The 13,229-nt window shown below is 51.5% G+C and overlaps 1 protein-coding gene across 2 annotated transcripts in view; it reads left to right on the top strand.

Annotated features, from left to right (window-relative positions):
• The first annotated feature begins 472 nt into the window (after positions 1-472).
• The window catches only part of CHRDL2 (chordin-like 2), a 28,720-nt gene continuing 15,963 nt past the window's right edge, over positions 473-13,229 (top strand). The window contains exons 1-2 of one of the 2 annotated variants that reach the window (XM_012645606.1): positions 473-554; positions 11,944-12,056. In XM_012645606.1, the coding sequence (XP_012501060.1) occupies positions 473-554; positions 11,944-12,056 (195 nt within the window). Of the gene's footprint in view, positions 555-11,921; positions 12,057-13,229 lie in introns of those variants that run through there. The other variant, XM_012645608.1, reaches the window with a different exon arrangement.

Genomic DNA, 13,229 nt, shown 5'->3' with positions numbered 1-13,229 from the left:
CGGGCCCCAGGCCCCCGCGGCCCGACCCCGAGCCCACCGCGCAGGGGGCGCCGGCAGCCTCGAGCCCACGCGCCCGGAGCACCCGCCGGTCCCGCGCGCCTCGCCCGGCGCCGCGCGCTCTGCAGACCCTGTCCTCCCTCCTTTCTTCTACGCCGCTCCCTCTCACCTTCTCCTTTTCTTCGATTGCTTCTCCCTCCTGGCGGACCCTTCCTCCGGCTCTCCATCTCTCTCCCTCCTTTCCTCCTTGCTCTCGTTCCACCTTTCTCTTATTCCCACCTTAGAGCTCCCCTTCTGTCCTGTTTTCTCCTCGCCGGCTTCTTCTCGACCCTTCCCTGACTCTCCTCTAGCAGCAGCCCTCCCTGGGGCTGCGGATTGATTGGTGCCCCTGTGCCTCAGTGTCCTTTTCGGCTCACTGTCTCCCCACTCCCCTCCCGGCTCGGCGCCCGGCGGCCTGACCCTGGGGAAAGGAAGGATGGTTCCCGAGGTGAGGGTCCTCGCCTCCTTGCTGGGACTCGCGCTGCTCTGGTTCCCTTTGGACTCCCACGCTCGAGCCCGTAAGTCGAGGCGGAGGCTGGGCGGGCAGAGGAGCGATGCGGGCCCTGGGGATGTGCGGGAAGGTGCCGGGACTTGGGACCCCAAACTGTTCTGACAGCCGTCCAGTCAGCACCTGTGCCAGGAGGGGTGGAGACTCCTCTGCGGACCAGAGTGGGCTGGTGAGTTCGAGAGGTCGGGGGAGAACTTGGCAAGACTCGGAGCTGAGAGGGGGCTGCTGCCGCGTGGACCTGAGGATGGGGGTGCTGAGGGCGGCGGAGGGGAGGGCAGGGCACTGTGCTTTGAGGGCGGGGGGCTTCCTATTTCTAGCAGGGAGTCGGGTCTGTTTGGCTCCAGGTAAGGGATGTGCTGAAGAAGAAAAGACTTTTGCATTTGGAAAGAGCTCTTGGAAAGAAAGGAGAGCTAACTGGGATAACCTTCCCGTTCCTTTATCTCTTTTGATCCTCATAACACTCCAGTGAGGTGGGTATTATCATTTGCATTCTATAGGTGAGAAAACTTAGGCTGAGCAAGGAGAAGGAACTCGCTAAGATTTACAGAGGTAGAACTCTGTATATTTTAGCCATCCAAAGCCAGAACCCTCTAATTCCAAATCCTACGCTTTGCCCCCTGCCCCACGGTGTCTGGAAGGAATGCTGAATTGGTGGCGTGAGTCTCTGGGAGGGCACAGTGAGTTAGAACAGGGTCTTCATCCTCTTAGCCAGGATGACACGAGCTCATGGGAGGCAGACACGGACAGCACTTCTGTGAGCCTCAATTTCTTAATCTATAATATGGAAGTAAAAGAACTAGGGCTGTTGATAAGATTAAATTAGAGAAAATAGGTAAAGCATTGAGCATAAGACTGCTGCATGGTTGCTTCTCAAAAAATATCAGTTCCTTAATTCATGCTTTTCCACCTAGGCACAGTATAACCTCAAACAGGTTATAGAATCTCTCTGAACCTCAGTTTCCTCACTGCCCCCACAGTAGGCTGGTGATCCCCCATCTCATTCCCTGCCAATCTCTTGGAATGCCATGAGGATGGGAAACCAAACCAGATTCTCTGAATGAGAAGGAAGGAGCTTAGTTCAAACCCTGAAATACCTGATAAGGAAACTGAAGCCAAGGAGGGGCAGTGGCTTGCTCCAGGTCATACAGGGCAGAGCCTGGATTAAGACTCCAGTATCTCGACCCCCAGCCTGGTGCTCTTTCCTCTCCACAGCTCAGTTTCTCCATCCATGCCTTTCTTTTGCACTTGACTTTCTGGAGCTGGTGGTGCTGGATTTTGTCTGTCTTGTCTCCGTTGGTGAGAGCAGGCTGCGTGTCTCTGGCCCGCTAGCAGCGTGGACTCATAGAAGTCCTTAGGAACAAGTAATGGAAAGAGCTCAGGGTTGGGTTCAAGTTCTGGCTGTGCCCCTTATAGCTGTGTGACTTTTTATAAGTCATAACTTTGCTGAGCTTCAATTTCTTCATCTGTGTAAGAGAGATACTAACCTGGAACTTGAAGGGTTCTTGGGAGAATCAAAGGAGGTAATGTGTTAAAGTGCCCAGCACAAAAAGTGCCAGAACAATGCCAAGTACTCAGTAAATGTCTCCTCCCCCTCCTTGAACCCTGGGGGTTTCCTTTTAACGCCTGCCTGCTGTTTCTTAAAAGAGACTTTGCACAGGATGCCCTCCATGCCTGCCTCCCTTCCAGTTGGCACCTTGTTCTTAGCCTCCAGGGTTTTTCTCCAGATACCTTGCTCTCGATGCATCTTGGAAAGGTGTCCTAGAACCAGACCATTGTGCGGGATTGTCCCATGCGCACCCCTCCTCTTTCCCTGCCATACCTTGTCAGCCCCTCACGGCCTTGCTTAGGTCACACCTCTTCCAGCTAACTCTCCCTGGTGACATGATCCACTCTGATCTCCCCTCCTCCGTGCCTCCACTGGCCTTCAGCTTTATGCCTCTCAGTAGGTCCTGCCAGTATTCCATCTTCCCTATAGTCTCGTAAATAGAGAGCTCCAGACATGTGAGAAAAAAGACCTGGGACCAACTTGAGTTAAGGTGAGGTGGACTGGCATTCAGTGGAGAGTGTTAAGATTTAGGATGTCAGAGCCTTTGAAAATCATCTGCTTCTACCCATCAATTCACCTATCCTTAAAGTTAAAACTGAAGTCCAGAAAGGAGTGACTTGCCCAAGGTCACACGGCAAATTTATTAAAGAAAAGACAGTGACCTGGATCCCAGTCCCCGATCTGTCACTTATTGGCTGTGTGAATTGGGATGCATCACTTCCCTTCTCTGAGACTCACTTTGTCTGGTGCTCACAATCTATGAATCTAAAAACAATACCATAGTCATTTGCCAGGATGCTATTTGAATGTCTCTTACGAAAGTCCTCGTCTTAGTTTAAAAAAGATCTCAAGCCTAGGAAGGCAAGAAATCTCCTGGTGACATCTAAGGTGCTTTCAGAAGTGGTGCCAACAGATGGAAATTCTCAAGTCTGTGTGGTGTCAGGCTCCGGAGGTGGCCAAGCCCTGTAGAATGCCAAGGGCCTGTGGGCACAGGTGGCAGCTTGCTCCTCAGTTGAAGTACAAGGCTATTCAAACAAAACGTACTCTACCTTTATTTCTATTTCCAGCCATAGATTGAGCCCTGATCATAATCCAGACTGAGTTTCAACACCAGCCATAAACTGAGCCCTAATCCTCCAACCCTGACCACAGATTGAACCTCAATTCCATGCCCAGGCTAGACCCCTTCCCTAGGCTGGGTCCCTGCTTACCGACTGGTACTAGTCCCGGTCCCAAGCTGAGCCACAGGCATGTGTGATGTTGGTCACTCCGGACACTCATCCCCTCTGTGGAGTGAGAAGCTGATTAGTTTCTTGACTCCCTCTCCAGTGCTCTTTCCCCTGTTCCTCTCAGCTCCTCTCCTTTGCACTCCTCCCTTACTAGTTGTCCCTTTTAGATGTCCAGCATGCTTCTGCTTTCTCTTCCCTCCCTCCATCCAACCCTGCTTTCAGGAGAGAGTCAGTTACCAAGTAAAAACATCCATCCCTCTATTCTTTCTTCAGGGGTTTTGTGTATGGTGGGAATTGAAGCTTTTGTTCCCAGGTGATGGAATCCCAGATCCTAGAAGCAGGCGTGGGGCAGGGAGGGAGCTCCGCATGGTGTGATGTGCTGAAGGCAAGCTTGGAGTCAGAAAGTCAGGGCCAAGGCCTGGCGCTGCCACTGTGACCCTGGACAAGTTGTCTTTGTCTCTCACTTTTCCCACCTGTAAGTGAGAGGTTAGACTCAAGTGGATGATCATTGAGGACCATTCTAGCTTTAACAGCCAATGATTCTAAGTCTCTAAGATCCAGAGATGCTGTTGCCTTGACTCTGAGTCCACTGTGACCTTTGGAAAAGGCCACTGGGGCAGTGTAGGTACTTTCGCCCTGCCAGGGAGAGTGGATGGATGGACCCTCAGACACCAGGAAAAAGGGCCTGGAGGGCCTGGGGCAGTGGGTATAGTGGGAGACCCACCAGTAGGGACCTTGCCCGGCCTCGCAGCTTAGTCACATCCCCATCCGTCTGTCCAGATGTGCGTGAGGCAGTGGGTGGGAGGCACCTGAGTGAAGGCCTGAAGTCCAGCTCCAGGTGGGCCCCACTCTGCGTCTGACTAGGCCGTGCTGCACCTCTGCTCTCCCACCAGTAGAGGTCTCTGCCTCACTCACTGGCTTGCAGGCTGCTGAGCCGGAGCCGGGCAACAGCTGCACAGCTGCTCCAGCTGTTGCACCTGTTCCAGGACTGGCCTCTCAAGTTCCCTCAGCCACTGACCAAGGCGCTGGGCTCTGGGAGAAAGACCATGAATCCTCTGGACTCCGGAAGAAAAGGACTGGTATGAGAGTGGTACCCTTGGGAGGTGTAGTACAGAGATCATTTCAGGCATCCCCCTGCCTCTGGGCAGGGCCCCATCCCACAGAAGGCTGTTCCACAGCCTTATTCTGTTACTCATTCATGTACTCAGGAGTTCTTCCTTCTATCTTGCCTGAATCCTTTTGTTAGCAAGTTGAAGCCATTTCTTCTAGTCCTGCCCCTTAGGGGAATGGGTGTCCCTATAAGTATCCTCTCCAGATCTGAAGACCGGCACTGGACTTTGCGCTGGCATGAATCAATGATCTTAGGCAAGTCCCAGTCCTTCTCTGGGACTCAGTTCCCACATCTGTAAAATGAGAGGACTAGAAGTCATCTCTCAGTCTCTAACTTCCTAAGATTCTATGAATCTAAGTGCGTATGTCCAAGGCAGAATAGAATATAAACAGTCCCATCCAAGCCCTCTGCCCCTTAACAGGTAACAGAGCTGCCTATCCTGGTCTGGCAGTTCTCTCCCTTGAGGCTCAGCCATGCTCCTGAACATCTGTCATGTGCCAGATGAAAAAGTCAGGTTCAGAGAAGTGCAGTCCCTTTCCCAAGGTTGCACAGCGCCACCACTGAGGAGCTGAGGTTTTTCTTCTGATTCCCTTAAGAGGCCCCCCCCATCGGGTGCCAGAGTCCAGAGCAGAGCTTATGTCTCAAGTTTGTTTGTGTGAAGAGGGGACTATAAATAAATAAAGTATGGCTGTGTGGGCATGAGGGAAGAGATGTAAACATTTTCACATTCCTGAGCAGCCTGGCTCACTTAGGTTTCCTGAGTTCTTGCAGGCTGGGGACAGGCCGGCCACAATTCCTGACCTCTCTGCTCTCATGCCAGCCCCTCCTGGTGCCACTTTCATGGCCTTTTCCAGTCTGCCCTCCAAGCCCAGAAGCTTCTTTCTGGTTGTCTTTTCTGCTTCCTATTGGGGGAATTCCTGACCACACTGCCCACTCCTACCTGATCCCTGACAAGACTTTTATCAGAGCATGAGGGTTTCAAGTCAGACTGTGGGAAGAACTTGGATGGGGACAGTTTGGGAATTTTGAAGACCATGGAATTGCTCATCCCCTTAGCTGCCCCAGGCTCCTGACCTTTTTGTACATGGTGTTATTTGGTTTGGCAGGTGGTTTGAGAGTTCACAGGGCAGGGAGCTAGAAAGGGGAGGTCAAAGTGAAAAACTAATTCCTGCTGGGTGGCAAGGTATTTGGCCCTTCTTTGATATAATGAAGTTCTCTTTTTGTTAAAGAAAGAGGTTTCTAAGATTAAGGATCCAAAACCTCTCCCTCTCTGTTAACTCCATTTCTTTATTGTCCATTTCATTTATCAGGCACCAACTCTACGTAGCCTGTGCACTGAGCATAAAATTTAATGAGATCTTCACTTTTGTGGGGAGCATGTTGAAAACATAAAAATTAGGCCAAGCGCAGTGGCTCATGCCTGTACTCCTAGCACTCTGGGAGGCCGAGGTGGGAGGATTGCTTGAGCTCAGTTCAAGACCAGCCAAAGCAAGAGCAAGACCCTGTCTCTACTGAAAACAGAAAAACTTAGCCAGGTGTGGTACACGCCTGTAGTCCCAGCTACTCGGGAGGCTGAGGCAGGAGGATGGCTTGAGCCCAGGAGTCTGAGGTTGCTGTGAGCTAGGCTGATGCCACGGCACTCTAGCCCAGGCAGCAGAGTAAGACTCTGTCTCAAAACAAAAAAGAAAAGCCCACTTAATACGTACTTCTAATTCATTGTGATGAGAATTGTCTTAGAGGACTGAACTCAGTTCTGCAGGAGAGGCCAGTGGCCTGGAAGGTTGGCGCAGCTTCACATAAAGGGTGGCATCTAAGCTGGCTTGTGAAGAAGAGCTAGCGTGCAGCACACCACAGCCACCTCAGCGTCCTGTGTGAACCACGTCCACTCCCACTTCTGTGCCTTTGCATGTAGCTCCTGCTACCTAAGTAGCCCTTCTCCTCCCGTACCTTGTTAACGCCTCCAAGATCCATCTCAGCATCTTGTCAGAGAAGCTTCCCCTGAACTCTGTGCTTACACTGTTGTAGTGTTTGTCAGACTATTTGTCTTCTATCTATCTGTCTCCTTCATTAGGCTGTGAGCTCCTTGAGGGTGGGGACTGTGTCTTAAGACATGTCCCAGGGCCATGGATATATAGTACTTGATAGACAAAAACTCAATAAATGCATGAGTAGTGGGAAGTAATATTACTCAAGCATTCTCCCCTTATCTGTAGTTTTGCTTTCCTTAGCCTCAGTTACTCGTGGGTAACCTCAGTCCAAAAATATTAAATGGGAAATTCCAGAAATAAAGAATTCGTAAGTTTTAAATTGCATGCCATTCTGAGTAGGGTGATGAAATCTCTCACCATCCCACTCCGTCCTACTCGGGACATGAATCATGCCTTTGTCCAGCATCTCCACGCTGGGTACGCTACCAGCCCGTTAGTCAGTCAGTTAGTAAGTGTCCATCGGGGTGATCAGATCGACTATCGTGGGGTCGCAGTGCTTGTGTTCCAGGAACCTTATTTTACTCATAAGAGCCCCACTGCGCAAGGGGAGCGACACTGGCAATGCAGGTTTGCCGAAGAGAAGCCATGAAGCGCTTCCTTAAGTGAAAAGGTGAAAGTTCTCGACTTAAGAAAGAAAAAAACCCATATGCTGAGATCTATAGTAAGAATGAATCTTTTATCTGTGAAACTGCGAAGAAGGAAAAAGAAATTCATGTATAATCTATACGGGGTTCGGTACTATCTGCAGTTTCAGGCATCCACTGGGGGGCATGGCCCGTGGATAAGGGGGGACTACTGTATTACTAACAAGGACATGTGCTGCCTATTGTGCCACATGCCCCCAATTCACCTATAAATACACAGGGTCAGGCCCCAAACCTCAAGCCCAACCTTGACTGCTCCTTCACCCTCTCCACCCACTGTCCTATCTGTCCCAGAGTGTGCCCACTGTACCTACTGAGTGTCCCTCAGATCTGTACCTTGGCCCATTGGTGCTGCTTCCATCTTGGTCCAGGACATTGGTCCAGGCCCAGCGTTACCTCGAAGCAGGACGACTGCAACAGCCTCTCCCTGGTCTCTCTCCTCCAGTCCTGCCCTCCAATCAATCTCCGGCCCTCCTCTGTGTGGCCACAGTGATGATTCTAAAATGCCAACCTGATCACTTACTCCCCAGTTTACAGCTTTTCCATGGCTTCCCTTTGCCCTCGGGGCTCTCGAGGCCCTCCATGGGCCTCTGCCTCTCACTCCTGCCTTCCCATTCTCTCCTCCAACCTCCTGAGCCACTTTCATCTCTGTATCCCAGCCCGAGGTCTGTGTAGCCAGGAGGTGACATTGAGGAAGACTGGCCTGGCTTGTGAGTGGAGTTGGAAGAGTGAAGGGGGCCGTGGGGAAACAGGGTTGTGAGACACAGGTGATTTGGCGTCGGCGGGTGCTGTGATGTTCATGCCATAATAGGTGCCTGGAGGCTGCCACACAGAGTTCTGGGAATCGAAGAAATACCATGAGAAATAGACTGTCAAGGAAGTTTGGGGTCAGTGCCCAAATCTGATTTTTGTCTGTTCTTACCTACTAGTTTACTGAGCATCTAATATATGTCAGCCATTAGGCATATTACATCTGATTTAATTCTACAAAACCCCCACGACGTAAGGATTATTACTAGTTCCATTTAATAGGTACGGAAAACAGAGGCCTGGAATGGTTAAGTAACTTCTCTAAACTCAAGGTGCAAATAAAAGCCAAATCTATGATTTGAAACCCAGCTTGTCTGACTCCAGGACCCTGAGAAAAGGCACACTTGGCCCCCAAGCTGGGGAGAGAGACACGGGCGCTGGTGGGTGGGAGGAGAAGTGGTGGTGGGTGGGAGAGAAAGCAGGGCAGGCCTAGGGCCAGGGCAGGAGTGGGAAGGCCACTGGGGTCCAAAGGGAGTGGGTGGTAAAGGAGGGAGGTGTGAGAGACAAACTTTGCCTCTTTCACAATGTCACTCAGGATTGGCCCCACTCGTGCCCTGAACCTCATCCCAATCTAACTCGGAGCCCCTGAGAGCCTGGGAGGTATGGGACCATCAACACATCCAAGACTCCCAGAATCTTGGAATGATCCAGTCTCAGAACCATAACATGGTACAACTCTGGAAGCTTTGTGTTCTGTGAATTGTAGGCTTTTAGAAACTTGGAATTCTCAAATCTTGACTCCGAGAAACCTAGATCTTTGGAGTCTTAGAATCTTGAAATCATGGATTCATAAATTATGTAGAAAATCTTCAAAGATCATAGTTTACCCCACTCCCCTTATGTTGCAGATGGGAAACTGAGGCTCAGAGAAGGGAAGAAGGCATCTTCCTGAACGTCACACAATGAACTTGTGGCTTAAGGAGCTAGAGCTCCTTCCCTGAGCCTCGTACAAGGATTGGCGCTAGTGCCAGGGCCCTGCCGCCTGGCAAGTCCTCCTCCTGCTGCTTTTGGCATGGCCTTGGGCACTCACCTCCCTAGAAGAAGAGAGAGCTCCAGGCAATGCCACCCTTCCTTGTGCCTCTCACCTTAGAGGGCGTGGTGAGGTGCGAATTGTGGCCACAGGGGGCCTCCTGCCAGGCCCCCCACATTCTCAGCCTCTGCCAGATCTATTGGTGGAGGGAAGGGGCTTTCTGGTCTGGGCATTAGCTGAGACACCTTTTCTGTCTTCATGCTCTGAGCAGGCGGTGAGGTGGAGGGGGTGCCAATTGGCACAGGGGCCAGGGCTACAGGGCCACCCCAAGGAAAGTAGGACAAGGTTTCTTCAGCAACAGGCTGAGACCTAAGGTGGTGGCAGTGTTGCAATCTCCGCAGCCCTGGTCAGGGGAGGAGACTGAGGAAGAAAGACATTATTCACTCCTTGGAGAGTTGGGCTGGCTCTGACCGGCACCCCAGCTGGGCCTGTGTCCCACCCTCTCTGCCAGTGGAGGCTGAGAGATAAACACAGCTCATTTGATACGGGCCAGCCGGGCCAGCGGGCCTTGCTGACTTGCTGGGGAATGTGAGAGACAAACTGATCACTCCTCTTCTTCGAGGGGCTGGGAAGGGGATGGGGAGGGAACTAAGCCATGTGTTCCTCGGGCCCTCAGCAACCCTCGACACACAGACTGAAGGCATCATGCAGCCTCAAATCTTTGTCCTACAAGGCCCAAGAGGACAGAGCAGGAATGGTGGGGGAGCCAGAGGGAAACCAAATTTCAGCTTCTTACAAAGAAAACTTTCCAAGGTCAGGAATGGCCCACGAGCTCCTGCTCCCTGGAGACGTGTGCCAGGGGCCGTGCTCCAGCCCACCCCCCAGTGCTGAGGGGGAATTCCTCAGTGTGTGAACCCTCCCTCACCCAACAAGCGTTCTGCTTTCAGTGCTCTGCGATTCTGTGAGTTTGAAAGTCGAAAAGAATGTGATTCAGGAAGTGTGAGAGCCCACGCTTCCAAGATGCTTGATTCTAGAAAGCAGGAAGGAGGCATGAAAGGCAACTTCTAGATTCTAGACCAATAGAGGTCTAGGAGACAAAAACAGGGCAGAGGGATGGTGGCTGGCAGGGCAGAGAGAGAAGGTTGCTGAGCCTTTAGCCCTGGGATTGGGTAAAAAGCCATCAAGGATAAGGTGAAACCCAAGAGCTCTACTCTGGAGCCAGGAGTCCTGGGTTGAAATCACTAGCTGGAGGGCTTTAGGCAAATCACTTAGTCTCTGTAGCCTTAGTTTTCTCATAATTATGGTAACAATGGCAAAGACACTGCAAGATGGATATTATCGTCTTCTGGAATAGATGATAATTATCCATCTTGCAGTGACTTTGCCATTGTTACCATAATTATCGTAATAATAGCATCCTACTAAGTGTCAGGAACTGGACTTAGCACTTTACAAGCATTTTCCAATTTAATTGTCAAAACAATAATGTTAATGAAATAAGTAACTTCTGTAAAGACTTCCACACAGAGAGGAGAGTCGATAAATGTTGGTTCCTTTCTCCCTACTTCAATCTCATTTAATTCAGCAAACGTTTGCTGGCACTTAGCTTGTGCTGGGCCTCCCAGTGCCTCCTGGAAAGAGCTCAGGTAATGGAGTTCTCATAGGAATGACAGCGTCTGATCCTTCTGGGCTGTGAAGATCACCAGGTTCCTGCATGGAGGATGGTTGGTGGGGACAGGGCAAGAGGCAGAGGGCCGGGGGCTGCAGCACAGGACTGGGAGGCCTGACCAGGGCTGGGCAGGGAGTGGGGAAGAGGTTGGGGTGAGAGGAGACTGTTGGGCTTTGAGAGGTGAGAGAGGTTCCTGGAAAGCAGGATTCAGGAGAGCTGTCTCACCCACTGCACAAAACAAATGGATCTCAGTCATTCTTAGAAGGATTCATCTACACATTGACAACTGATGTGCAGATTACAAAAAAATCAGCTGACATGACAATCACAAACCATGTAGTAGCAGTGACTATTTTTAAGGATACTTAAAAGTTTTCTAACAACCTTTCCATCATGGCTCACTGAGATGCAGGGATATATTAATATAATAGCACAGTATGAAGGCAGGAAAGCTGCCGTGAGTGGCTTTATTCAAAATGTAGGCCACACGGCCGGGCGCGGTGGCTCACGTCTGTAATCCTAGCTCTCTGGGAGACCGAGGCGGGCGGATTGTTTGAGCTCAGGAGTTTGAAACCAGCCTGAGCAAGAGCGAGACCCCGTCTCTACTAAAAATAGAAAGAAATTAATTGGACAACTAAAAATATATAGAAAAAATTAGCCGGGCATGGTGGCGCGTGCCTGTAGTCCCAGCTACTTGGGAGGCTGAGGCAGGAGGATCGCTTGAGCCCAGGAGTTTGAGGTTGCTGTGAGCTAGGCTAACGCCATGGCACTCTAGCCCAGGCAACACAGTGAGACTCTGTCTCAAAAAAAAAAAAAAATTGTAGGCCACAGGACCCAGAGAGGACCCTGTGTGTGTGTGTGTGTGTGTGTGTGTGTATCTGTGTGGGAGAGAGAAAGGGATGGGAAAGGAAAGAGAGGAGGGAGGGAAGGAAGGGTGCGATGATGTTCTAAATAAATAAGCCACATAGGACAAAAGTGAAGGAAACAAGTGTGATTATGAGGGCAGAAGGAGCACTGGACCAAGAGTCAGGTGACTAGTGCTGTCATCCCTACCTGGCGGCTGACTCGTCCTGTAGCCCCAGCACTGTAATTTATCCTCTCTGGGCTTTATATTAATTATCTAATCATAACAACTAACATTTATGCCACAATTTAAATCTGTAAAGCATTTTCACTGCTTGTTCCCCTAACTGCCCTGTGAGATACGTGTTAAGGCTCAGAAAGGGGTAGTGACATGCCTAGTGTCACACAGCAAGTCTGTGGTCAAGCTGAGATTCACACTCAGACATTCTGGCCCCCTGACTGTCCAGCAGATTCTCTTTTGCCTGAGTGGTCCAGATGACATCCTTCCTAGAGTCAGAAAGGAGGGGGGATGAGACAGGGTCTTTGGGCTGGAGCCTCCCGGGACTAATGGCAGTGGCTGGTTTTCCAGGCCCAGACATGTTCTGCCTTTTCCACGGGAAGAGATATTCCCCTGGTGAGAGCTGGCACCCCTACCTGGAGCCACAGGGCCTGATGTACTGCCTGCGCTGCACCTGTGCTGAGGTAGGTTCCTCTGGCCACCTGGCCACATGTATCAGGTAAGTCTGGGAAACCTCCAGAAAATTCACTCCAGGGGGAGGGAGGACAGCCTGACTCTGGAGGTCAGGGGAACTCTGGAACCAGGCCCCCTAGAATCGTGCTGTCGGCGGCAGCTGAGGGACTTGGGGCAAGCTGCTTCACTACTGAGTACTCGACACATAGAAGATGGCTACCGTGCGCTTCCCAGAGATAAGTCACACAATGGGCTGGTTGGGCTGGGATGAGGACCCGGGTTCCCATCTGACATCCCAGCCTTCTTTCCACCTAGTACTGGTACCAGCCTCCCTGCCTCCTATGTGGCCCAAGGCGAAGCCTTTTTGACTTTACCTTCCATTCCTTCCAGCCACCTCTCCTGTCCTCTAACTCCACTGGCCCAAATATTTATCCTTTAAGGCTTTACTGAAATGAGCAAATGACCTCCACCTGGGAGTATTTTCTTCTTCTGGAATCCACATCAGTTTCTCTGTCCCTTTCTGCTGATCACTGTTGGCCAGGTGTCATAATTACTCGTGGATGTCGGTTACTGCCCCTCCTAGACGAGGCCCCTGAGAACAGGTCTTGCTGGGCCCTCACTCATGCCCAGCACAATGCCCTGCCAGAGGCTGAACCGACTGGCGCAGAGCATTTGCCTTTGTTCTCACCTCCATCTCCTCCCACCGCATGGCAACCTAGCACCTCCGCAGGGCCTTGTAAAATCAACTGGGTAGAATAAATGAGACCCTCATGTGGTCCAGAATTCTCAAGCAGGGTATGAGGTTGGAGGGGTGGAAGAGAAGGGAGTGGCTTAGGAGGCTTGAAAAACCCTTGGCTTTGGCTCAGCTGTCTGGGGCCCAGTCTGGACACCCCCAGCTTGCTTTGTCTGGGTGCTGGTGCTTGGCAGGGAGGGGTAGTAGCTCCCAGCTGGAGCCAGCCCCTCATCCCTCTCTGTCCCTGCAGGGAGCTGAGAGAGGGACGCAGAAGGCCTCCAAGAGGCTCCCTTGTTAAAGCAGAACCCTCTGGGATGGGAGCAGAGGAGAGGTCCCCAGGAGACGCTAGGGGTGCAGGAGGGGGTGGGCCAGCCCCTCTCCTGACTCTCCCTCTTCCCCTCTTGATTCCCCACTGCTTCGACTGCATCGGCCCCAGGTGGAATTGGGGACA

Source organism: Propithecus coquereli, unplaced genomic scaffold, assembly GCF_000956105.1.
Source record: "Propithecus coquereli isolate 6110/MARCELLA unplaced genomic scaffold, Pcoq_1.0 Scaffold235, whole genome shotgun sequence".
Lineage (NCBI taxonomy): Eukaryota > Metazoa > Chordata > Mammalia > Primates > Indriidae > Propithecus > Propithecus coquereli.
Note: the sequence above shows the minus strand (reverse complement) of the source record. Positions and strands in the feature narration are given on the sequence as shown.